Source organism: Chinchilla lanigera, unplaced genomic scaffold (genome assembly GCF_000276665.1).
Source record: "Chinchilla lanigera isolate Chin_1 unplaced genomic scaffold, ChiLan1.0 scaffold00054, whole genome shotgun sequence".
Lineage (NCBI taxonomy): Eukaryota > Metazoa > Chordata > Mammalia > Rodentia > Chinchillidae > Chinchilla > Chinchilla lanigera.
Window position 1 is genome coordinate 12,081,940 of NW_004955455.1, and position 27,856 is coordinate 12,109,795.

Here is a 27,856-nt window from a genome sequence, read left to right on the forward strand (position 1 = left end):
CTTTTCTTTTCTTTTCTTTTCTTTTCTTTTCTTTCTTTCTTTCTTTCTTTCTTTCTTTCTTTCTTTCTTTCTTTCTTTCTTTCTTTCTTTCTTTCCTTCTGACAGGATTTCACTATGTAGCCCTGGTGGGCCTTGAACTTGTGATCCTCTTGCTTCGTTAACTCCTGAGTAGCTGTGGTTACAGGTGTGCTTCATCGTGTCCTGCCTGACTTGTTTTCTTGTATATCTCCTTAAGTCATAAGCTCCCTCTGCTCATGTTGGGGCAACAAACGCAAATATTGTTACAATGATATTGGAAACTAAAGAGTAATAACTGCAATTTGATATCAGTATTTTATGCTCTAACATTTCTTTGCTGACTAGCTGATCTGAATTCTCTCATTGGTAAAAGAGGGATATGAATGCACTGAATTCTGACTTGGGTATTGCCCAGCCCCCAGTTTTGAATAATAGTATTTTTTTTCTTTCTCTCTGTGTTTCTTTTTTCTGTCTCTGTGACACACACACACACAGAGACATACACACACATACACATGCACACACAAAGGCACACAGTTTAATCAACAGTATAAATTCACCTAAGGACTCATTTACCTCAACTTTTTGTAGGCAGTGCAAGGACTGAATTAACTTTTTTTTGCACAGGAAGGAGAAGGATGCATTTGTAGAGTGAGGACCCATCCTCCATTTCCTCCACAACAGTGGTGAGTGTTTTCCTTGTCCAGAGAATGGAAGATGCTAGACTGAAGTCCTGCAGCTCATCAGAGATGTGTGGGGCTATAGGCTTTGGATTTCTGGCTTTTCCTTTGTTCTCAGGGCATTGTAGGAGCCAAGGGAGGGAAGGGAAGCAGAACAAAGAATTTTACATATTGTCTCATGTTTGGCCCCATACATAAAAAAACTCTTGAAAGGTATTGATTTTATTCCAAGAGGAGAAACAGACTCAGAGAGGTGACTGACCAGCCCAGGGTCACCCATCTGATAAGAGACAGTGCTGGGTCTCTCTGTCTCCAAAGCTCATATATATTAATATACTCTCAGCACAACCAACTTATAACTATGATAACTGCTTTTTATTTATCTACTGTACATCCCTAACAGATCCTAACCACAGTGGGGATTTTTTGTCTTTTTGAGAGAGGGTCTAGCTATGCAGTTCAGGTTGGCCTTGAGCTCACTTTGTAGCCCAGGCTGGACTTGAACTTGCAATGATTCTCCTGTTTCAGCCTCCCAAGTGCTGGGATTACAGGCATGTGCCACCACGCCAGGCTAATTATTTTTTTGTTTTGTTTTGTTTTGTTTTTTTTTCTCACAGTGGGAAATAGATATTATTTTGATTTGCTTGTGGCTACCTTGGTTAATAATTGATAAAGTTGAGATTTGAACCCACAGCTGACTCCAAAGCCAATAAGCTTTGGAACCCCTAAACCTGGCTATAAAATGGTGCATGTTGTTTGTCATCTGGAAAAGAATTTCAGAACACAAAGTTTTGTGCAAATCCTTATGCAATGAAAGGTTCAGGAGGCTAAGATAGTTGGACGTTTAAATGTGAAAATATGTTTTTCTAGTCAAGCTCGTTTTTGTAATGTGGGACCCTATGAGACAATCCCAGTCACAAGGAAAGGAATAAAACATATTTACCTGCAGAAAAGCAGAGGAGAAAACTTGCCCTAGAACCAGGGTTAACTAGAGGTGCCAAAGACACCAGAAAGAGAGAAGTAATGGGCAGGGTCACGGGGTCGTATCCAAGATGACAAAATCACAGTGAACTTGAACCAAGCTCCCTCTAGCTCTCTGACCTGTGTCCCACCCCTTGGCTGTGCAAGAACCTGGGGCAAAGTATTCATCCTTATGGAGCATACAAGGGACTCATTAATGGCCACTTGCTGGCTGCAGGCTGTGGGGCAGATGTGACACGGGTCTTTTCTGAAGGACTGACAAGGGGAAATTCAGAAGCCTTAACTATGCCTTCATCTATGGTATTGACCAGCATATAAACGAATGATCTGAAACAATTCTGAGGCTAGGAGAAAGGTCTTAATTCTGGCAGAAGCTGCAGTGGTAAGAATCAGGGTTGAATTTCTAAATGAAGTTCTGGGCTACAGGCCATGGCTGTGGGTAGAGATCCTGAGTATTGAGTGATGAGATGTTAGAAGCCATTGAGAGCAGGCTATAAATGTCTGAGGTCAACAATAACTTTTCCAACTGCTTAAATTCACTGAATTAAAATTTAGCCTCACTCCTAAAGGGATTTGAATAAGGTCTGTTCCTCCTGCTGCTCCTGTTACATTCCAACCTTCAATTTGAGTTAATAAGATGCCATTACGGACACCAAAGTTTCCTTTTGAGCCCTACAATTTAGAAATGACAAATAAAATTAAATCCCATGTCATGAGCCTATAGTGGTAGGTGCTTGGAGATTCTGAGAGCAAATCTGAGCTTGAAGGGAAAGAGTGCGGTGCCCCATTAGTGGTGTCTGCTGTGAGCACAAGAGGAAAAGGAGTTAGAGTCCTTGTGCCACGTATCTGTCATTCTGAATCTGACTATTTCAGTTCAGTGATGAACTTGTGCCTTCTTGTTTCAAAAATAGTTGGCAGAAGCTCGCTCTCTACCAGTTCCAACAGAAACCATATCTCAAAGTGAGTACCATTAACATCATAAAACACTATTAACTCATAACGTAGCCCAAGAAGTGGGATGGGATGGGATGATGAAAGTGCTACATTTCCTCTTGATTTTTTCTGCACTTGAGAGGCCAGGAACTCATTTCAGTCAGGTTCCTTGGCTGGCAAGCTAGCCTATCCAAGAGGCGTTTAATTCATTTTTTTATGTATTTATTTTGTGGTAACAGTGATTAAACCCAGGACCTTAGGCATGCTAGGCAAGCACTCTACTGCTGGCTAAATCCCAAGACCTTTATAGTTTTTATTTTGAGGCTACATTTCCAAGCTGGCCTCAAACTTGTGATCCTCCTGCTCCAGCCTCCTAAGTTGCTGTGATTATAGTAACTAACTTAGTTCAGTAGGTCCCACGCATTTCCATTCTTTCTTGGGACTTTGCCACCATGAGAACAAACCCAAGCTAACTTTCTTGAGAATGGGAAACTGTGTTGTACCGGTCAAGGTCATACATATGGCCAGCTAACCTTCAAACATGATAGATCCCAGCCAAGATCAGCAGAGACGCCCACTCACCTCAGCGAATTCCAGATGCACAAGGGAGCCCACTAGAGAGCAGAGAAGCCCTCCACTTAACCACAGACTCAAAATTACTAATAGCACTTACTGTTTTAAATCACTGAGTTTCTGGGATTATTTGTTACACAGTGGTAATTAATGGACATGATAACTTTAAGTAAATCTCTGATGTTCTCTAAGTCTCAGTTTGCCTTTGCAGAAGTTAAGCAACAAGACATGTTTCTTGCCTTGGGGAAGACTTTAAGATGTTACATACACATAAATTCCAGCAAATGCATTTTGAATGCCTACTCTACACCAAGCGCTGAGCTAGACCATGGGACTCACAGGACAGGTTGACTCTGCTTTTGGTCAACATTGCTGGCTCCTCTTTCCAGCCGCAGGACAGCCACCAATAAGTTGGAATGGATAATTCTGCTTAAATGGCAGTGGAATAGGGAGAGGTTGACAGGTTGACCTGAAAGGCTGTAAGCAATGGACTGGATATCTCATCTTCTGATTTATCCTATCTCCCTTACTCATGAACTCAGTTAAGTTAGTAAACACATCTTCCTTTTTTAAAAAACTGAGTTCTAGGGATGGACAAGAATATCACTTCACCTTTTCAGCACACACTTGCCCAGGATCACAAAAGTGGGCACGACACACTTCATATTGCACAGTGAGAGCTCTTACGTTCTAGCAAAGGAGGTAGGGATGGAGCAGATCACTGTAGCACATGGGTGCTGCCTTTTCCCTTGGCTCTCACATCCAATCCAGTGCCCTTCCAGGGGCTCTACCTCCAGAGAAGCCTGGAATTCACCTTCCTTTCCCAATTCACTGCTAAATAATTTCTCACCACGGCTCTCCAGCTGGTGTCCATGCAGCAGAGGGGATGCTCTTTTAAAGATTAGCCCACATCTTTCCTTTGCTCATGATGCCCCTCCCCCAGTGGGTTCTCACTGCGCTTAGACTAAGACCCAAATGTTTTATCCCAGCCTGCAAGGCCATGGGTGAACCAGCACTGGTCCAGTGTTCCAACTTTGTCTCTTGATTTTCTAATCCTGTCTCATTCTGCTCCAGCCCCATCTGCCCGGCTTCTGTTCCTCCAGCATTTCCAGCTTGTTCCAACTTTAGCACCATTCCCCCTTTGTTCTCTGAGATACTTTACCCCCCCCCACCTGTAGGTTAATGGCTTTCTCTCCATTCAGGTAGCATGTAGTGAGCCTATGATTCTTCCCATAAACCACTCTTTCCTGGCCATTCTAGTAGCAGTTTCCTCCCCATCACTACGATCTATACAGCATGCACAGCATCACCTCTTACTCCTTGAGGACAGGAATTCTGTCTGTTTTGTTCATTTCTGAGTCTCTGTTACATACAACCAGGTCTAGTGTATGGCTGGTCAGACTTCATATTCCATAGATGTCTGTTGAAGGAGATGAATGAGCATCGAGGGGTAAGTTGTTACCGAGAATGTATCCAGCATCTCTCTGAAACTATAGTGGAATATCTGAGGCATTCATTTATAAAGAGTAAAGGTTTATTTTGGTCCATGGTTTTGGGGGCCATGACTCAGAGGCTCCATGCTTTGGGCATTTGATGAGGCAGCACATCGTGGCTGGAGTGTGTGGTGAAGCAAAATCACTTACCTCCTGGCCCAGGAAGCAAAAGAGCCAGAAAAAAGGAAGAAACACAAGCCCCTTCAAGGGCACACATCCCAGTATCTTAAGTGTCTCTCACAGCGAACTTTGGAGGACACTCATCCGAACCGTAGTAGAGAGGAGTGCCTAACTCAACACGCAAAACATAGCCTCTTCCTTTGCTAAAAATCCCACCTTACTTATTTCTCATTGCCTTGCTTCCACTGTCTATCAAATGCAGCCGGGAAGCAAACTCTCAGATCTCCTAAAGACTTGCAGAATCTGGATCCTGCCAGGATCTGCTGTGGAGGGGGCAGCGGTGGATAATTCCTCACTGTTTAGTTTCCATTGCCAGTATTTAACTTAACTTTGCCATGGCTAAATCATAGCTTTTGGTTCAATGTTTTCCTTGACTCTGTTGCAGAGAGAGTTATTTTTCTTATGGCATTTGCAGTAACAATCACCGGTGGCTTCAGAGGAAAATATGCCATCCACTTCAAGAGTGGACCAAGTACGCGGCCCATGCAGAGGTCGCAATCATCAGTTTTTGTTCGCAGAAATTCAGCAAATTAGTGTGTGGCATGATGCTTCGTGCTACAGAACATCTGGCAGAACAGGCGAGGAAGAAAGCAGTTAGAGTTTTATTCTTTTTAGCATCATGTTAAATTGGCCATGAAACCAGAGATGGTGCAATTGAATTATAAGAGGGTGAAGTATTAAATAAAAATCCAGGGGACAGTCAGGGTGTGTGGCTCAAGGTGGGCTGGACTCTAATAAGAGGTGAAATAGATTTACAAAACAATAAGTGGAAAAGACAACATCTTTGCTAATAATTTGCCTCATTTAGTACTGGGAGATGAGCTCATGGGTGGGGCCAGTCTGTACTCCTTAGAGGTGATTTTTCCCTGGCAAACAGGACATTTCCTTCTGATGGGGAATTGTGATTCCTTAAGCCTTAGTGGGATCCAGAAGTGCAGTCAGGTGGAACTCTCTGTTGTCCTTCTGTAGGTTCTTGCTTGTGGCTTTTCTGTATGTCCTTTCTCACATTTCTCCTTCATGTCCAGCAGCGGGACGGGCTAGTCCTGTCTGATGAAGGTGGTAAATTCTAGCTTGTTCTGGAGCTGTGGTAAATACTGCTGGCAGGAGAGATGGACTGCAGTGGCCAGCTGAAGGGTGCAGAAAAGCCACTGTCTGCATCACTTTTTCCTCCAGCACTGGAGAGTGAACACAGGGCTTTCACACAGAACTACATCCATGGCTCTTTAAAATTTTTTTAAGTTTTGAGACAGGGTCTTGCTAAACTGCTAAGTTTCCCAGGCTGGGCTTGAACTTGTGGTCCTTCTGCCTTTGGCTCCCAGAGTGCTGGGATTACAGCCATGTGCCAAAGTAATTTGGTATAAAGTATCTTATTAAATATTTTTTATATTGAGTACATGTTAAACAACAATATTTTGGATATATTGGGTTAAATAAAATGTTATTAAAAATGGCTTTCATTCTCTTGGGCTAGGTCTTCAGTTGTATAGAGTTGCTTTTCTGCTGGAAAAGGCGTGCAGGTGGCAGTGGGGTGGGGTGGGGTTTGGATGATAGAGGTGGAGACAGGAAGTGTCCCACTGTGTCCCTCACTGCGCACTAGCTCAGAATGGGTGACGACAAAGACATACCAACCTTTCCTATTGCCTTCACCATGGCTCCCTGCATGCCTTGTGTGTGTCTATGCTAAAAAAAAAATCACCAGCCCTTACTCTGCATCCAGTAGCTTTTTCTGAAACCCTACCTTGTGACTCCACCTTGAAAGTTCCAGATTCCAGGAAAGAATTAAGGGATGAGGAGAAAAAATCTTATCTCACCATGCAGAGGTGAATGAAATCTATTCCTGGACCTCAATTTGCTCATACCCTAAGGGATGAAGAGTGAAGTGGGGAAGGGTATTCAAGGTCATAGGAGTTGATCATTATGGTCATCATTTCACTCACTTCTTCTAACAACCTCGTTTCATTCTGATTTTACAGATAGGGACAAGGAGACCAGGGTGGTCTGATAACTCCTTCCTTGTCACCAGTTGGCAGATGGAAGGGTAGGCATGTGATACCAAGTCTACTTGACTCTCTGCTATCATCCTGTGGGGCTGGAGTAAAGAAGGGAAACTTTCTGGAGCACATAGGAGCTCTGTTGGGTTAGGTTCAGGACTAGAAGGGAAAGCAGGGGAGTTCTAGGCAAGAGACTCGCCCATGCAAGTGATGGCTATAAGTCTGGTACAGTTTCTTTCCTTAAAGTATATGGTGCCATTGCAAAACATGGTGAATGTTTACATTGTTAAAAGAAAATTGTAATAGTAAATGACAGATTGGAATTCATTTCCCTCAGAATGCTCTCCCTAGTTTTGAAATTACCTATGATATCATTCTGGACACCTTCTGAAGCTGTTCTAGAAATCCTTTTTCACAATGTCCTGAATCAGTTAAAAATGGTTGGCTTTCCTGGTCATTTTGACTTTGAGGAAGAGTCAGAAGTCACTCAGTGCCAGATTTATTGATTAAGTGTGAATGAGGACACACTACGTTTCTTATGAGTCTGCCTTTTGGTATTTGGTACATTCACTGTATTTTTCGATCCTAACTTGTAAAGACATTCACGAAAGAGGATTTCCAGAACTTATTCAGAAAGTGGAAACAATGATGGAACAAACATGTTTGAAGTGAGGAGGAGTATTTTGAGGGGGCAAAGTGCCTTTTACAATAATAAGTTTTTAAAATTTAAAGTCACTGTATATTTTGATCACACATCATGCAACTAAGATAGGGACACCGTCCTCTGCTCCTTACAAGGTTACTCTCTTGTAAGTCTTCTGTTGCATATTTAGGGTTGGGGCACAACAGAACTAGGCAAGGACTTGTAGATGTCCCTCTACAGCCTGCTTAACCCTGTCAGGTGGTCTATAAGTCATTCCTTGCGGGGCTCACCTACCGGCTTCGTATAAGGTCTTTTTTGAAGTTAACTATTTCCTTGTCCATATATCTGATGCTCTTCAGTGGTTTTTCTGGGACCTGATGGGAAGAGAAGAAGTGAGAGAAAAAGAGGTGTTAATGCAGTTGTTCCAAATGGAATCCAGCAACAGAGGCTCATACGTTCATCTGCGATGTCTTTGTTAGCTGGACTTCCATTACCGTGAGAAACTCCTGAAGCAATTAACTTATAAAGAGGCAAGGTTTATTTTGGCTCATAGTTTGAGAGATTCATAATTGGTTGGTTCCATTGCTTAGAGACAATAGTTGAGGCAGCAGATCATGGTGGGAGCAAAAGGGCTCACCTGTTGGCCAGAAAGCAAAAGAGAGGAAGAAAAGGACTGAGGTCCCACAATCTTTCTTGAGGAACACCTTCAGTAACCTAAGGACCTTCCACAGGCTCTATCACCTAAAGGTTCCACCAGCTCCCAACAGCACCACTTGGGCTAACTCTTTAACACATAGGCTTTTGGGGAACACTCAGAATCCTGCCCATAGCAATGTCTGACCAGGTCTGAGGGTTCTGGGGAGCAGAGATTCTCTCTTCACTGAGACAGTCCATGTGTCACAGAGGACAAAGCAGAGGATTTGAAGACAAGTGATTCTGAGCTCTGATCTTAGTTCTGCCCAATAATTTGTTGTGTGATCCTGGACAAATTACTCAACCTCCCTGGGCCTCAGTTTCTTCAGTAGAATAGGAAATAATTTTTACTCTGTTGTGAAGATTAAGTGAATTCCCCCGTCTTGACTCATAGCAAGAATATGATAAGAAGTGGAAATGACTCATTAACACTATGCTTAAAGAAAAGCAAAATATTAAACATAAAATGATTATTATAGCTATTGTTATTGGCAGCTTAAAAATTGAATCTGATCACAGCAATGATGCAAATGTACTTTCCCCACTTTTGCTCCCCCACAGCAGGACTTTAGGAGTGAATTATTCAGGCAGTTGTTCAGAGGGCTTCCCCTTTGTTCATTTTCCTTAAGTAGGTATAGGGGAAATCTCTCAATTCACAACTTTGTCAATCAGGGATTGATACCAGCTCACAGTTAAATTACCCAGATTTTAGTATATTACTTTCTTTAGCCCCCCAGCTAGCAGAAACATTAATCAGAATATTATCTGGATTATCTTGTCTTGGACTTAATTTCTGCATATTTAGAGTTATTTTAAATAAAAAAGAAATATTAAGAAGCTGTGGGAAAATAAACACTCTCAGATAATGCTGGTGGGAGACTACATTGTGACAGTTTGTTAGGAAGACCACTGACCAATGCATATCAAACGTTTCAGAAGTGAGATTGCGCATAGATCTAATGTCTACTGTTGAGTATCTTAAATGGGTGCCAAGGTTTAACAACAAAGTTGTTTACCACAGTGCTGTTTATAATAACAAACTCTGAACAGTTCTGATGAATTTCAACAACAGATACTATGGAACAATGAATTTTAATAGCAACACAATGACAAAAGTATATTTATTGATATACTGAGATGTTTGAGTTCTTTGAGTGAGAAGACATGTCACAAAATAATGTTTATAGCATGATTATGCTTTTATTTTTGAAAAGTGATCTATGTGGACATACACATATCAAAGTCTTAGAAGGACATAGCCTCTATATTATTCAGATATCTCATTGCTGGGACAAATTCATAATTTAAAGAAGGAGAGACTTATTTGGCTTATGGTTTCAGAGAATCCAGTCCATGGTCTACAGGCTCCAAGGCAGGAACATCATGACAGGAGGGCATAAGAAAGCTGTTTAGTTCACAGTAGTCCAGAAGCAAAGTAGGAGAACAGTTCCAGAGAGGAAAGGGTCACAGACCATATATAGTTATGCCTTTATAACCTGTCCAGACACACCCAAAAGTGTGCTTTACTAATCTTCTGGGTGTTTCCTAACCCAGTTACATCGATGCATCACAATTAATGGTCACAGCCACCAGATGTAGCAAATCTCTCTGAAAACAGGATTACAGCAAGTTCTATTTCATCTTTTTAGCTGATCTGCATTTTCTATGATTTTACAATAAATATAAATCATGTACATAATAAAAGAAAATGTTTTAGAAATGGCAAAATAAAATTTGGCAAAAGCTGATTGGTTGTGCTGAACTAAGAGTACTTTTTGAAGGCAAGGTGAGAGTTGGTTGGGTGTCCACTAACAGAAATTCTATGGTCATGTGGGAGGAGGTGGAGTGTTTTTTCTACAGGTGCCATCATGAAATTGGGCTTTGATGATTGTTGCTCTGGGAAGCAGAAGGTGAGTAGTTGTATCCAAATTGAATGACATTTCTGGCAGGTGAATGGGAGATGGAAAGTGGAACAACAAAGAGGAAGGCAGGGACTGTGTCTGGCCTGCCTGATTCTCTACCATTTTCCTCCTGGTTAAGCCAGTACATGTTCCATGCAAGGCAGCTGATATTCAGAGTGAAGAATCTATGGCAATTTCCCAATGTATTTGTAACTACAAGTACTTCTTAGTAACAAAGTACAGATGATTCTTGACTTACTATGGCTTAACTTGAGCTTTTGAAAAATTTTATCATGGTGTGAAAGTACACCTATACAGTCATTATGTTTATCACTTTCAGTCCAGAATTTAATATGGTACATAAATTATTCAATACTATTATAAAATAAGCTTAGTGTTAGATGATTTTGCCCAACTGTAGGCTAATGTAAGTGTTCTGAGTACTTAATGTAGGGTATTTGGCAGGTCAGGTGTTTTAAATGTACTTTTGATTTATGATATACCAACCTACAATGAGTTTATCAGATGTAATCCCAGTGTAAGTTGAGGAGCATCTGTATTTGGATGTAGAAGTAAGCTGGTCAGCCTTGAATAAGCTCAGCTGGATATGAAACAATGAAATCATTTAGCTCTTCAGCTATGATTGGCAGTGAATTAAAGGATGATACATCTTTCTCATCCGAGTACATGGCAAACCCACCAGCTTTCATCTGGAAAGATGGGTGAAGATGGTAAAGAGAACTATCTCCAAGGAAGCATATGAAGATTTGCAGAAGAACTTTCTCAAACTTTTGTCTGCAGGACATAAAGGTGTTGGTAGCGGGCTGACCCTGAAGTACTGACTGAGGCCAAATAGCCTCACAGTATCACTCGACCCAGTGACTGGTCCAGGGCTGGTCATCTGATGCAACTTGGGCAAATGAGAGGCAAGACATTTTTCCAGAAGCTCCTTGGAAGCATGATTTGCAGATATTCTAGGAAACACAGGCAGAAATACCTTTCCTTATTATGAAAGTTGAGCACTGCTGGCAGCCATTTTGTGCCTCTGAGAAGATCCAGTCTAGGGCTAAGAAGATGTGGAAGAGGAGAATCAATCCCACGATGCTTTGCTTAAATGGCCAAACTTCAGCAGAACTTGGATTTTTAAAGTACCTTTCCTTTATTATTTAAACCAGCATGAACTGGGTCCTATTACCTGGAAGCACAAGATTCGTACTTGAATTGTGTGCCTTCCTTGGGAGTCCCAAGGCAAGCAAAAGACCAGGAACTATTTCCAGTAGTCCTTCTTCCCTTCCTCCACCACTCATGGGAGAACAAGATCAGATGCTCTTCATTTTTGTACATGTGCAGCAAAAACAATGGGATTGGCCATATTGACAGCAAAAATTCAAAATCAAGGTTGACTTTCTTTCTAAATCTCGCTTTTTTGGAGCATTATACCTTCCATGCAGAACCAAAGTAACTTTCTTAACAGATGTTGTGAACTAAACATATTTGTGAACAAAGGAAAAATAAGCACATATTTTCCTGCCAGATAATCTGAAAATACATCGTTGAAACCTTGCTGGGTGCCATACTGAAATAACTATCGTGTTTTAAGCACCTTAAGTGTCACCTTCCTCATGAAAGGACATGATTATATCTAACTTTTAAGATGTTTTTTGGTCAACTAATCATAGTTGCCCATGCGCCAGGGCATTCACATCACTGGGTGAGAGTGAATTTGTATAAACTGGAGTTTGTGCTGGGCAAATTACAGCAGCAAATCCAAACTGCATTCTTGACATAAAACGTAACACAACAAGGCTGCACCACAAGCACCGTGATTACAGCAGCATTTTAGTGCACTCTCAGGAAAATAATTTTGTTGTGACCGTTGTTTAATTATATTGATAATAAACAGCAGTAATGATTGGCATTGCATGAGAGAGTGTTAGTTATCAGGACATTTACAAACATTATTTGACATTAGCAAAATTAAATATTTACAAAGCATCCAAACATTTCTCTTACCACAGCCCTTCTAGAGAGCAATTTGGAATATGTATGCCAAGGTTTAAAAAGTATAGTCATTTGCCACCTAGTGACCTTTAAGTCAAGGAAGGTGCATGTATGGACTGGTGGTCTCATAAGCTTATAATACAGCTGGAAGAGTCCAATTGCACATTGATGTCCCCGTGTAATACACAACTCATTTGTGGTGGTGCTTGTGCAAATGAACCTACTATGCTGACAGTTGTATGAGGTCAAGTGCATGCAGTTAGGTATAGCACATAATACTTAATAATGATAGTAATCTATTATGTTATTGGTTTATGTATTTACAAGGTTGTACTCTTTATTGTTATCTGATAGTATAAGCCAGGCATAGTGGTGTCTGCCTCTGGGAGGCAGAGGCAGGAGGATTGCTAGTTCAAACACAGCTTGGACAGTTTAGTGACTTAATGAAATGCTGTCTCAGGATAAAAAACACAAAAGGACTGACACTGTAGTTCATTGTGAAGGCCCTGGGTTCAAACCCCAGTACCACACACACACACACACACACACACACACACACACACACATAGCCTAGATAGACTACACTATCTAGGTTTTTGCAAGCACACTCAGTAATGCCTGTACAATGACAGAATCACCTAACGATGCATTGCTCAGAACATGCCTCTACCATTGAGTGGTGCATGACCACACATATCTCCATGCCCCGGCAATTGCACTTCTATCCAAGGAAATCACATAGCAAGGATGAAAAGATTATCCATGAGGTTGGCTATCACTGCAATGTGAAACATGAAAAACACCTAAATGTCCAGCACCAGGCACTGGGGACAGATAAGTTATGGTCTATCCTGGCAATGGCATATGAGTTACTTGAATTTTGTTGTTACCAAGGTGTTTCTGTTAATGTTCATTTACTGATGTAGAAAGGTGGTAACAGAATATAATTTGAAGTGCAAATATATGTCATAAAATGTAAAGAAATTAGATCATCAGGAGTATTAAGATTATATTCATAAGACCCCTAGAAACTTTTAACTTCTTCAAATTGTGCTTTGAAATTTTGATATATGGCAAGGTATATATGCAGTAATAAAAGCTGGACGTAAAAATCAATTATAGGGATGTTTTATAGGATGTTTGAATTGTAAGTAATTAAATGACCTTTGTGGTTATGCTTTTTCCTAGTTTTTCTACAATTTAGATTCATTCTAACAAAATAGTCGTGTTTTTCATGTTTGCACAGCAGTTTTGACTACTTCTTTCAATGCAGGCAAAACATAAATATTTAATGATGATTTAAATTGAGTCGTCTAAGGGTCTTGAATGAGGTAAGTTAATAGTTTATTTTAGCACACTGTATCAGGCAGAGGCTGGGCAGGAAATTGGTGCTCATGTCAGGTAGCTCAATAGATGGAAGTTAACAGCGCAGGGCAATTACAAAGGTGTTGGAAGACCTGAAGAATGAAACAGAGATGGTGAGAAAAGCTAGAGGTCAGAAAAAAGAAGGAAGTCTTGACCACTTCCAGAGTTGGAGAGACCAAGGGAAGAAGTGGCCTCTGGAAGCCCTGGCATCAGGCTTCTTGGCAGAGATTACGCTCATGAGGAGACTCAGTTTTAGTTGCTGATGCCATCAGAAGCTGAATGAGGGAGGAGGAGGAAATTCTCTGGCTTCTCCTCTCCTCCCACCTCTAATTTCCTTCTGCTGCCACCTATTTTCTGAACCTTCTTGGAAGCCCCTGATCAGGGCACTTGGGAAGCATAATTCGCAAGGATCTGTTCTCTGTGGGTTTGAAGAAATGGAAACAAATGCCCAAAGCAGATGGTTAGGGAGTTATAGTTTAGGCAAATGCCATGTCCCTAGGTTGCTTTTGCGCTATAAAGCTATCCTCCCTTAAAGTAAATCAAGCGCCCCTTCACAGATGGTGACTTTGGTTGTTCCTTATCTTTTGGTCCTAAGTCTGAAGCACCTAGAGTTTTCCATGGCTTAAGGCAAATTCAGAATTGGGATCAATCTCTCTCGTTCTACAAAAATCATTATCAAAAACCATTATGTTAGCTTTATATCACTATAACAAATACCTGAGACAATTTATGAAGAGAAAAAGTTTACTTTGGCTCAAAGATTTGGAAGGTTCAGTCTATGATTGATGGGCCCTATTGCTTTGGGCCTGTACTGGAGTAGCACGTGTGGATGGAAGTCCATGCTGGAGCAAAACCACTCACCTCATGGTAGAGGGCCTAAACAGAGAACAAAGGAGGCAGTAGGTGCCTGCAAGGACACACCCCCAGTGACCGGAAGACCTCTCACTAAGCCCCACCTCTTATTAATGCCCCCTACTTCCCTTCCACCACTTCTCAATTTTGCCAAGCTGGGGACCAAGCTTTAACACGTAGGACTTGGGAGTGAGCATTCCAGATGCAAACCATAACACCCACGTTTCTAGGGTATCCAGAGTCCTACATCTCTCAGTTTCTTTCTCTAGGAAGCATTGTAAGGGTTATATCTCAGCAAGCCCCTTTACCTCCCTCAGAACCTGTCTCAGGTCCCCATCTCTTAGATCCTTATACTCCCTACTGACACTGACTAATGTGCCTCCCTACCCAAGTAACATATTTCCAAAACAACTCCACATGTAAGATCTTACTATCGTTATGAAACTAACTAATGAACATTGTAGAAAATCAGGAAAAGATGAGTGAATCAGGAGAAAATCAGGACCAAGCATAATCCCATCAGCAGCGCCTTTGTCTCCGGCTCTCTGACCACTCCCAGCCTGGTTGCATAAAAGCCACCTTGGAGACAGCTGATTTTGACTTTTGTGTCCTTGCTTTCCTGTGATATGGCATTGGCCTTCAGAGCCTTCACTTTTTCTGTTGCTCTGCAGAGAGTGGGTGATGACTCCATGCTCTGTTTCCTGGAAAACAAAGCCGGATCTCTGCCCTGCTCAGCCTTCCTGCAGCAGGTACTGACAGCATTCTTTCTCTGAAGGATTACAGATCCTTGAAAGCAGAACTGTGAGGAAGTCATGCGATGTCCTGCAATGCATCAGGTTAAATACTGATAGGTGTAGGAAGGTGAGCGTGTGTGTGGACTCCTACTGGAGCCTTGTGTAGATGTGGTATTTTTGGCAGATGTACTCATATTTAATATTCATGCGCTGAGACTCTTTAAACACTAACAATTGGAAGCTATTTGGTTTAACCTGACAGCTGAGAAGTGGGAAGAAGCAGGAATGAATGGAAAGAGTATTATTATCAGAAAGGCCCCAGCTTGAATTCCGGCTCTGTCACTTAGGTGTTGAAATATATTGAATGAATTGCACTCATGCCTTGAGTCTCAGTTTACCCATCTTTGAATTGGCACCACTAATTTTATCAATGACATCACTGTTTACCTGTGTGCCATGTATTATCCTAAGTGCATTCTTAGGTGAAATGCTTGATTTCATTAGTTATCGCTATATTATTATTTTCATTTTCTAGAGAGCCTAGGGGAGATTTAGAAAGGTGAAAATGACCTGTTATCAAGTCACAAAATCTAGATTTGAACTCAAGTTAAAGTGACAGCAAAGCAGGTGCTCCTAATAGCTACTCTATTCTACCTCCTCCACCCCGCCCATTTTACATGGTAGGAACTAAGTCAGGGATAGTGTTTGCTAGCTTTTGATTTACAGATACTACCTTCCAAGCTCACCCACTGAATTTTGTTAGATTTCATCATAAAGAATTTTATATGACAGAAAATCAGAAAGATTTGTTGAAGGTCACAGCCGGAAAGCCAATCTTCTAAATATCTGTTGTTTTCTGTGTTTTATGAAAGAATGTTCCAAAGCTATCTTTGTTACTCCTTAAAATATGATCTATTTCCTAGAATCAGATTAAGATGGAAATGAATTCCTGCTAAATGTGCCTGGGCTGATACAGACATCAGGGGAACAGCTGGGATGCTCCATCAAGTGGTGAGGGGGAAGGGAGACTGAAAAAAAGCACCAAGGAGCAAGTGAGATGATTAGCAAATTCCGGGCTCACTATGGAGAAGCTGTGAAGAGCCAGACACGCAGGAAGTAGAAAGGATTCTGGCAAAAACATGCATAAGACCTTAGTTTACCCACCAATATGTAAGCTTTTATGGTTTTAGAGTGGCAACGGGCACTTTTCTTTGGAGGACAGTGAGTATCTTATTATTATTTTTTGACCATAGAGTGTAAGATAGGTACCTGCCCACACAGGGTTATCTAGTAACCTTACCCACATGTAAACTCTTTAAACTGAAACATAAAGCATTCTTTTGAGTTCTTAAAGGATCTCTTTCCTGAAGTCAGGGCACATCTTTCAGAGTATTTGGATCCAGTTTCCTCCCCTCCATCTTCTTATGGACCCAGGAGAAAGGAAGCTGGGGTTTAGGGACCGGAAGGGACTGGTGATGAAAAGGGGGTCATTCAGGGAGATGAGCAAGTCCTCTCCTGACAGCTCAGGGGAGACTCTGCAGCAGGATGAGGGGACTGATTGTGAGGATCCATGGTCCCTGGACAGGATCAATGGTGATGTCTCGCTCCTGCACAGGGCCTGGTTCTCAGCTCATTCCATTGCTGAATGAATGAAGAGATGACTGTATCACAGTCTCAAGATTAACCCCACAAGTTAATTATTTATTATGAAAGGGACAAAGCATCTCATGACGGTAAGGTCTGGTAGATTCTTTGTTAACCACTTGGCCACACTTAGCACCACCAATCACAGACAACAGATGTCACCTGCTCCTGAGTGATCCACTAGGGAGTAATCGTTTCTCCGTGGTATGTGTGGATGAATCTTCCTTGTTTGTCCCACAGCAGGCATTTTATTTACATTCCCTCATTTTATCCTCCTGAAAGTCCTAGGGGGCCTCCTTATTTCTGCTTTGCTGAAATAGAAGCCCAGGATCCTAAATGTCAAGCCGCTTGTTAAAGGTCACCCTGATAGTACGGAGTAGAGCTCAGGGTCTTGTTCTCCCTCCCTGTCCTGTTCTAATCCAACAGTCAGCAAAGTGTAGCCCATGGCTGGCGTTTGTAAGTTAAAGTTTTATTGGAACACAATCACACTCTTGCATGTGCTATTGTCTGTGGATATTTTCCTGTTGTAGCAGCAGACTTGCGTGGTTGCCTCAGAGACTGCATGGTGTGCAAATCCCAAACGTTTACCATCAGGCCCTTTCCAGCAAAAGTTCACTGACCAATTGCATGCCAATCAGAAATAAACTAAAACTTTAAACAGGAAATTTGCTGACCCCCAAGGACTTCATGCATCAAGTCCTGTTGACTTTGCTCCTGAAAGAGCTCTCAAATTTGTCTCCCCTCCCTCTCTGCCAGTGTCATCTCCACACTGCTTTGAGCCATCTCTGGAACTCTCCTGGATATGGACAGCTCCCAGTGGCTCTTGTTCCCTTTGGTCATTGTTCACACAGGCGATCCTTCCCAAAGGCACACCCAATCCCATCACTCCTTGCCTAACACACTTTACAAATGTCCCTCGTTGTTCTTAAAATCCAAATCCCTCCTGAGAACTACACAGCTCTGTGTGATTTGGCTCCTGCCCTCAGTGCTATCTCGCACTGCTTTCTTGTCCTGATCCTTATGGTCCAGTCACACCACGCACCTTGAAGTGGTTTGTGTGTACTGTGCTCCCTCCAACCCCAGGGCCTTTGCACCCACTACTCTCTCTTCCTGGGATACTCTTGTGCACCCCTTTCCCCTTCACTTTGTTAGTACTGGCTCATCTTTTCACTCTCTGCATTGGTCTCTTCAAGCCTGGATTGCTGTCATATAAAGATCTACAAGTTGAACAGTGCACAACTCTGGAGAGATACACCATTCATACTGTAATCTCAGTGAATGAAATCTCTCTTGGGATAGGGTGGTTGGTGGTAAAGGGGAAGTTATCTAAATTAACAACTTATTGAGAAATTATCATATCTCAGCACCATGCTTAACATTTCACACCATCAATTTCCATTACTTCTTTCAATAATCTAATGGAATAGTTATTAAAAAAAAAAACCTCTCTTACAGAAGGAGAAACAGAAATATAAAGGAAGTTGTGAAGCTATGCAGCTGGCCAACTAGCAGAACTAAGACTGGAACCCTGGTCCCCCTGCATTTACAACTTGCGTCCTCAGCTATTAAGCTTCTTGAAAATTCAATGTCCCAATCCTTCATGTGGGAAGCAAAGACATTATTCTATTATTTGCTTCTTAATTTCATTTTCTAAGGGGTGAGCTTATCTTGCTGAAAAGGAAGAGGAGTGGGAGGGTGGGCCCTAGAGAGGCTCAGAGAGATGACACAAGGCTCCTTCACGTGTTACTGAGGGCGAGAGTGGGCCTCAGAGTCGGGGTGAAGCGGGTAAGGAGTGATGACACCCAGAAAAGAAACCCACAGGCTTTCACAGGACTGTTTCCTTGCTGTTTTCTATGTGCTTTGCCATCTACAGTGCTGTCTTCTCCATCTCTTCTGTGAACCATCCACACCCTGGCATTCTGAGAGTGAGAATTGTGACGCTCTGAAGGTGCAGTGATGAGGTGATGAGGTGAGAGACAGGTCCCAGGTGGGTCAAGGGGAGCAGACGCAGGCAAGTGCCAGATGCAGGGAGAGAACAGGACGTGGAGTCAGAATCCCAGCTCCAAGCCCTGTGACCTGTGAAGTCTTAGGAAAGTTATTTCTTCCACACATCAGGGTTCCACCCTGTCACTTGCCTGGTCTCCACGTAGCGGCTGTGAGAAAGCCAAGAGGCGCGCTTGGCACACAGGTCTTGATGAACCAAACACGCCAAGGAAATACTACTCTCCCTGCCTCTATACTCTCTGTGGTTTTTACACATAGAGTCATACGTGGAAAATATAACGAGCAAGATTATGAAAAGGTTCCCAAATAACCTCTTCCGGAGCTCAGCAATGGTAGCAAAGGAACAGCACAGCAGTAGATGGCGCTAGATGCCATAGCTTCCAACCAAGTCCCACTTGCTTTGAATCACTCTCAGCTCCCTCCCCTCTGCCTTGATTGAAATGGAAATTGGCTGCCAGGATCAGTGAGCCCCATCAGCCCTGGGCCTAAGCCTGCATGCCAGCAGCCAATGTGCTATCCACCTAGTTAAAAAATTAATCAAATATATTAATCCCATAAGCTCTTTTGAAAGACTCGCTATGAAGGGCCAGCAGTCCAGCTGTCAGGTACCAGTAACCAATGGGAATCTATGTGCTGGACCAGGGGCTGCCTTTCAAGGTCTTGAAAGAGCCTCAAGAAATGGGCCCCAGGATGTGACCACCACTCTGCTCTATATTGTGAACCTTGCCAGTGATAGTTCTGTTCATGTGTCTGGAAATGCAGTAGGCTGGAGAGGGCAAATGCACTCTTAACTGCCAGCTTTAATCTACCCAAGAGCAGCCTTGTAGTCCAATCTTACCAGAAGAGATTTCTGTGATTGCTTAGTGATGTCTGCCATGGACCAGATTGGGAATAACAGCATCAGTGACACACAGTTGCCGTGCTATGTGGGACGCTTTGCCTGCCTTTCCTCACAAAACTCTCACAATCACCCCTAAACATTGAGTGGTGTGATTATTACTGTCCTTGTTTTATGAGTGGGTGAGCTGAGTCCAGAGAGGCTGAATAGCTTGCCTGAGGTCACCTCGCTTGTGAGAGAAAGAATCAGAAGTTTGAGCAGGCTGGCTGCCTGTAGAACTCTGTCCATTGCTTATCACACCACGATTTATTTCCTACCTTGGAAATGAACATTATTTGGCAATCCATCCTGGAGAAGTGAAACAAGTAGTGGTCTCAGAAAGTCTCTTTTTTCATTGTCACACTCCTGGAAAGGGGAGTGTGTGTTGGAGGTTAAGTCTCCATGAAACTCCAGTCCATGATCTCTTTCGCTGGAAGAAGATGAGGTCGACATTTCCTCTACAGTCAAGTGAACCCCCTGAAGGTCCAAAGAAACCTAACCTGCTTCTGGTTAATGTCTTTTAACTTCACTTTTCATGTAAGAACTAGGAGGAGAGTTGGGTTTCAGACACTGGCGAAAGAGAACAGAGCCAACATGCGGAAGGGCCGAGAGGGGCTTGACCCTTGGGATGACACCGAGTGTGACCGCAGGGCTGCTGGGGTGTGAGTTCTAGGATGCTGTCCCAGGACGCCATGCAAATCTCTGTGCAACACACTGGGAGCCTCAGTAGGCGGCAAGAGCAGCCTAGACACTTTGAAATACCTGCTATGTGTTAGAGACCGGCTCACACAGGATGCCGGAGAAGACACCATTCTTTCCCTCAGGGAGCTCTGGATCTAGGCAGCTCCACTTCAGGGTGGTGGTAAATGCAGGCACCAAACACAGCTTGAAGGCCACAAGGGGCCTTGACAGAGACCCAGACCAAGCTGAAAACAAAAGGGGGAAGAAGTGAGTGGGAGGGCTCAGGACATGGTAGGGCGCCTTGGCACGCCCAGTGCTTGGAACGGAAGGAGACTGGGAGGGGCTCGGGAGTGAGGTCTGTCACTTTCTGCTTCTGCCCTGTTTCCTCTGAGTGGGTCATAGAAACCAGAATTTCTCTCCCCTGAGGTGGGCCATAGAGAGTAAAACTCTTCTGCCCCAAGCAAGCCATAAAATCTATAGCTCACTCTCTGGCCTCCTTTTCCTCCCCTGAAGATCCTATGCCCTGACTTTTACCTGGGGGGAAGGAACGTCTTACAGAGACTCAGAAAACTTGGCTTTGCCGAAATCCACTCCGCTCCCAATTTACTGCTATTAGATCATAGTCTTTTGTCCAGTCCTGCTTCTCCACAGGCACCCACTTCTTTCATCAGACTTAGCATAAAAATACACAGTTTCCTCTGGTTCTCTCAGTCTTCATTTCTGAAGGTTCCCGTGTCCCCTCAAAAGCTGCAGCTCTTATGCATTTTATCTTGTTTTTTCATTATAGGAGCATGAGACATGACGATGGGTGAAGAAAAGCTAGGATTTTTTTGCTCTACAGGTATTGCAGACAGAGGGGCCCACTAGGAGCTTGCAGTGACTGGCGTGTGGAAGATGGTGGGTGTGGGAGAGGGGGGATGAAGGCCCTTCTGATGTCCCCAAGTAGGAGAGAACATAGCTAAAGCTGGTAATGCTGCTGAGAAGCCATGGGAAGCCACTTCAGCCAGGTCAGCTGTGGGAGAGAGCCCCTGCTAAGGATTGAAGGTACAGGATTGAGTTTAGTGTCATTTTAAGAATTAATGTAGCTGTTTTTGAATAGGTAGTATTTTTAAAAGGCTTAAAAACATACCAAGGGGTAGGCAGCTGAAACACATTACTTCTACCTTTTGCCTAGCTATTCATTTTCCTCCCTTAGTATTATCAAGTTCTTGTATATCCTTTCAGAGAGGTTTTGAAATAAGCACACACTAATACTGTACACATACACAGTATTCTTTGCAAACACTCTGTCCTTTCACAAATATATAATAGTGACACTGTTTGTATGATGATTTCCCCATATATATATATATATATCACATATATCTTGGGGAGCAGCTGGATACTCAAGGTGAATAAGGAGGCTAGGGCGAGAGGATGGGGGTCACTCTGGAGTCTCTGGAGCTGGAGCTGGGAACACGAATGGGTCATTGTCAGTCTATAGGCTGGAGTTTAGAGAAGCAGATAAAATTGGAAATTAAGGTTTGAGTTAGGTATCAGAGAGGGAGGTGGAAATGAGAAGAGGCTGTGGAAGACAGAGAGAGAGACAGAGACAGAGACAGGGACAGAGAGAAGGAACAAGGAACGGCCAGTACAGAAGCTATAGGAAAGCATGCTTGGTTTTGTAAATAAAGTTTTATTGGCACACAGACCAGCCCATTTATTTATATATGCTCCGTGGCTGCTTTTATACTGTAAAGCAAAGCTGACTCATTGGAACAGAGACTGTATGTTCTGCAAAGACTGAAGAAGTTTTCTCTCTGAAAAAGGCTGCTGAACCCTGGTTTAAAAGAATGAACTGTACTTCTTTATGGACGAATTTTTAGCTAGCCATAGATTATTTTCAAGGACAAACAAAAATACTACCCCTGAATAATCAAGAGCAGCAGTTCCAAACCTCATCCCCTCGATGTGCCAGCGTGTCTGGAGTCTTTTCTATAATTCTTGGCATTATCTCTACAATCATGTTCGAGAAGATTGGGGAATTGTAAATCATGGTACTGGACAGAGAACTGCCATCCATTACTTGGCTTCCTGTGCATGAAACATAGAGACATAGGAAATCTTTTACTTCTATTTTATTTTATCTGGAATAAAATACATATTGGGTGAAATCTCAGCCTTCTATGTTTACAAAAATCCAAATGACACATTGTTTTTTATTTTCATTTCTTAATTATTTGTTGGTGTGAGGGCTTGAACAGAATTTGGTGAAAATAACGATGTTGTTTATTAAGGGTCTGGTGCCAACTGGCTGGCGCTAGGCCTCCTTTTCCACAATGCAAGGTGAACTTTCAGTATATGTTCCAGCAACTTCCCCAGGTGCTGCTTTGGGTTATCACTGGGTGGTGGTGGGTATATTTAGTGGGCAGAAACCAGCGATGTTGCTAGACCCCCTACACTGTGTGCAACTGTCTTTTTTTCCACTCCACAAAGCTGTGTCTGTCCCAAGCTGTCAAGACTACAAGGTTGAGCAACATGGTTGTAAAAGATAAGAGCCATGTTTTTATTCCCCCTACTCCAGGGGCTCCAGCATTGGCCTGTTGATGATTAGAATTGGGTTTTGCTTCTCCTTTACACCCGTCTGTGGTGGGCAGCCTCCCAGAAGGCCTTGGGTAGCCCCCTCCCTTCATGCCATTGAGTAATCCTCCCCAGGAAAATGGGCTGGACCCCATAACACATTTCCAGCAAACAGAACAAAAGAAGTGATGCAATGTCACTTCTGAGGTGAGGTAACAGAATGAATATGGCATCCACGGTGGGCACCTGCCTGCACTCAGGGAAAAGGCAGCTTCAGAGTTGTGAGCCTCCCTTGGAGAGATACCCACACAACAAGGAACTGGTAGCCAGGCATGGTGGTGCATGACTGTAATCACAGCACTCTGGGAGGCTGAGGCAGAATAAACCCAAGCTCAAGCCCAGCCTGGGCAACTCAGTGACTTAGCGAGATGCTATGTCAATATGAAAAAAAAAAGTGGGAAGAGGGGATGAGGATGTAGCTGAATGTACAGGCCCTAGTTTCAGTCCCCATTATCTCAAAAAAGCAAAACCCAAATTGAACAAAAGCAAGAACAAGGAACTGGCATCTTTAGCCATAGCCAGCACCTGCTACCTGCTAAGTCACGTGAATGCACTTGCAAGTGACCCCATGCCAGCTGAGCCCTGAGATAACAGACTTGCAGCTACCATCTTGGTTTTGTTCTTAGGAGACACCCTGACCCAGCCAATTCTTGCAAAGCTATGCGTGGGTTCCTGACTCACACAAACTGGGAGATGATAAATGTTTGTTGTCTTAACCTGCTGAGTTTTGCAATGGTCTATGATATAACATTATGTAACTAAAATACAGCCACAGAGGAATAAGCTCTCCACAGGAGATAGTGATCTGTGTGACATAAGCTCATTTTATCTCTCTTTAGCATCTAGACACAGGCTTAATGAAACTTCTTTGACCATAGGTGTCTCAACCGTTGTTGAAGAGAGAGCATGGGTAATTTTCAGGGTGTGAACTGCCTTGGAGGATGACTTGATAGCAAACAAGATCATCCCATGCCTGAGATACTATAGGAGACAGATGATAGCCATTCTGAGAAGCACTGACCTTAGAGTAAGAGAGACTTGGATTCAAATCCCATCTCTGCCATTTGCAAACTGCAACTTTGGGTAAGGGTCATAAGAAACATGTGTTAGGCTGGGCGTGGTGGCACATGCCTGTAATCCAGCACTGGAGAGGCTGAAGCAGGAGGATCGCTGTGAGTTTGAGGCCCGCTTGGGCTACAAAGTGAGTTCAAGGCTAGTCTGAACTACATAGCGAAACCCTGTCCCAAAAAGGCAAAACAAAACAAAACACATGTTACTAAGTCTAAAACAACCTGCAACCAAGGCACGAAGGGGCAGAGTGAATCAATAAAGCTGTAGAGTCAGGCAAACTACTGATTGTGCTCACTGTAAATAGAATAATAATCTGGGAATTTAAAAAATGATGATTATTAATAAATATTGATTGTATACATTAATGTAGTTTCCTGTGATTTTTCCATACATGCACTGGTCATGCCCATTCACCCTAATGCCACACCTACATCCTCCTCCAGCCTTAGGAATTCCCCACGGAGTACTTATCTTTCTATGTCTGGCTTATTTCACTTAACATCCTGTCCTCCAGCTCCAGCTGTCTTCCTGGAAATTACAGGATTTTGTTCTTCTTTATGGTGGAATAATCCTCCATTGAATATATACACCGTATTTTCTTTATCCACTCATCTGCTGATAGACACCCAAGACTGGTTCTACATCTTAGCTACAGCGAGCAGTGCCACAACAAACATGGGTATGTGGGTGTCCTTTCTGCATGCTGACTTCATTTCCTCTGGAGTGTACGGCTAGGTCATCTGGTAGCTCTATTTTTAGTTTGCAGAGAAACCTCCATACTGTTTTCTGGAGTGGCTGTACTAATTTGCATTCCTACCAGCAGTGTATAGGTGGTCCTTTTTCTCACATCCTCGCAATCACCTGTTATTCTGGTTGGGACTTTCTTAATTAGTATGTATGTGTGCACATGTTAGGGGGTATATACTACATCTTATCATTTTAATTTTTCCCCGTGCACTTGACCATGCGTCTCTAGGATTATCATGCTCCACCTTGTCGATAGGACATGCGTGCCAAGGGCAGTCAGAATATTTCCCTCTGTGGCTCCAGGGGTCTCTCTGGTGCTCCGTGCTGGCTCTATTGACATTGTGGTGGCTGATCTGGCACCTCTCAGGAAGAGCAGATGTTTGTTCTCAGTAAAGCTGTCCTCAAAATATATTTCTAGGCAGTGTGTTCAGGACATTGAATGCTACAAAGACTCACTGCTGATGAAGAAGCTTTGGAAACACGAAATGAAGCTGCCGCTATGATACTTCTCCCCATCTTTGAGTCCTGGAGACAGAGCAGACACCTGGTATGTAGCATCATCTGGAGCTCCTGATTCAGCCTAAAGATCTAGGGTGATGATAAATGGGCTAAGGTTTGGCTTTGAAGATTCTGCTTATATTCACGAAGCATGAAGAAATCCAAGCAGGTCTCATTTAAAATCTTTTTTTGCTATGTTTCGCTTTATTCTGTTTTGTATTCATATTTTAAACACAACATTCAAAACCATCCTTTTAAGTGGCTGTTCTCATCATCTGCAAATTGTGTTCTCTCTCTCTCCCTTCCTGGGATCTGGGCTGGCAGTGTGCACAAAGATTTGACCTTGTCGCCTTGCATCTTTGGTCTAGGGCACAATGCCAAACAAAGAGTGGTTTCCTGGCAGTTATGTGTTGAGTGAGTGGATGGATGGATGCAAACAAAACTATACCATTTGTTGATTTCTAAGTTGACTGGACTTAGAAACAAAAACCTGGAAAGCGGAATTAAAGAAATAGAACGTGAACGCTACCAGTCCTAATGATGTAAAAATAGTAGTGCAAGGCACAAGGCCAGCTGAGAAGGGCCTCAGCTCTTCTACAAAGTAAGTAAGGAGCCAAAGGTGCTCTCCGTGGTGAATGAGGCAAGAAATACAAGTGTAACATAATTTTCAAAGTTACAGAACTAACCGGTAGGGGAGCTAAGGCAGCACTGCTTTTGAGAGGGCAGGAGGTGATGTAGGAATGCCAAGGGGCTAGATTCTCATCTTTCATCACAAAAAAGCTATTAAAGTCTTAAATGAATAAACTCAGAACTGCTGGTAAAACTTGAATAATTTAGGGACATGGATCATCGGAGGAAATCACAAAAAGTGTGTTAAAATTGGCTGCTCTCGTTGATGGCATCAAGAATAAGAGGGGAAGGAGGAGGAATTCCTGTTCCTTAGTAGACTTCCCATGCTCATTGTTTTTTTTTAAGCCCGTGTGTGTTTTACATTAATTTTCTAAAAATGAATGGAGTTTGAGAGCTCCAGTTGCAATTAAAATACAGAGCCCCACTGTGTTCCTGTGAAAATCAACAAGCACAACAAGCCCTTGTAATATCCATCCTTATTTCAGAGTCAAGACGAAATTAATTTGGAAAAGAAAATACAGGTTGAGAGCAGAGTTAGCAACCTCAGGAAATTCAGGGAAATGTAATTGAGTAAGAATTATCTCCTTAATTACTTCTGACCAAATCAATAACAACGCTAGATGAGAAACCACAGCCTCCACCAATGAGTATCAAGTTGCTGAAAAACTAATTGGGGTTCGGACTTGTTTGAAAAGCAAAACACCGCCTTATAGCGAGCAAACATAGCTCCTGGGAAGGGGTGGTGGTGATGAGCAGGGACAGGACAAGACTGCAGCCTGCAGCAACTCACTTATTATTTTCAGATGGGAAAGCCTGAACCAGGGAGAGCCCTTTAAAGAAGTCAGAGCAGGGTGCCTTTGACGGTATCAAATGCTCATTTTCATGTCTTCCTGGGGCAAATCTGGACAAAGCAGGTTCACCATGCAAATTAGAGGGAGGTGAGCCAAATGCCATAAAGGCAGGTGAGGGAACTTTCTTATTTGCAGAACATAAGCTTTTAGGTGGAACTGCCAAGATTCCTTTAAAGCAGTCTGAGATACGTCTTTGGGGAAGTGGCAGGAAGGATTTTTGACTCAGAGGGGCCCTAGTGGGTACACTTCTGGATCTATCATGGTTTGGAGCCTGGGTTAAGTCTTCTGTGGAGCTGAGATGCAAGGGTACTTCATTTGCCTAACCTTATCATGATGGTTAATTTTGACCATCATGACCTGAATGGGTTGGGAAATGTCTAGCAAATTAGTACAGCACACTTTGGAGTGTGTATCTGCAGGAACGTGGAACAGCGAAGTGAGCGGGGAGACCTACCTGGATTGGAGTGGCACCATCCAGTAGTGTGGGAACCCAGATAGAACAAAGGCAGCAGAAGGAGGAAGCGCGTTAGCACAGGGTCTCTGGATGTTTCATGGAGATAATCACAGAGCCTACCTTATACGGTGCGATGGACATTCAATATGCTAATATGTGTGTGAATTGCTCAGAATAGAGCTGGGTCTATGGGAGCTCTCATAAATAAATGCTAGTTGTTAATGTAATTGTTATAATTAATAAATTGTGCTGTTAATGAAGGTATAAAGCACAGGTGATCTGCCACATGACCTCAGGCTAGTTACAGTAGCTGAATTACAGTAGCTGTTGCTTCCTCGGTCTCATCGGTGAGATAGGGTTATTATCCACCCTTTGCTCATGATACCAGAGCATTATGAGGATTAATTAGAAGTTTTATAATGTGCTGTGCACTTTGATGCTCTATAAACAGAGAAATGTGATGGCTGAATATTTAAATAATCCCCATTACTGAGGATCTTGAATTGCTTTACTGATCTTACAAAAAGAAATCCAACCTTCCAAGGACTGTAAATCGATCTGAATAAAATAAAAGAAGACTGGACTTTTACTGCCCACTAACACCTTAGAAACCCATCAAGATGGGACATTTAGCACCAGTGCACTGATCTCCATGCCAAGTATTGGGAATATGGAAGGAGATGCTTTCTGTGGGACTTTCTTACTTTAGAGTTTCACAGACCCTGAGCTTGTGCAGGGCTAA

The 27,856-nt window shown here is 42.8% G+C and overlaps 1 protein-coding gene across 1 annotated transcript in view; it reads right to left on the reverse strand.

Moving 5' to 3' along the window:
• The window catches only part of Ccdc60 (coiled-coil domain containing 60), a 165,764-nt gene that overhangs the window by 83,717 nt on the left and 54,191 nt on the right, over positions 1-27,856 (reverse strand). The window contains exon 2 of the mRNA XM_005396527.1: positions 7,787-7,866. Within this exon, the coding sequence (XP_005396584.1) occupies positions 7,787-7,866 (80 nt within the window). The remainder of the gene's footprint in view (positions 1-7,786; positions 7,867-27,856) is intronic.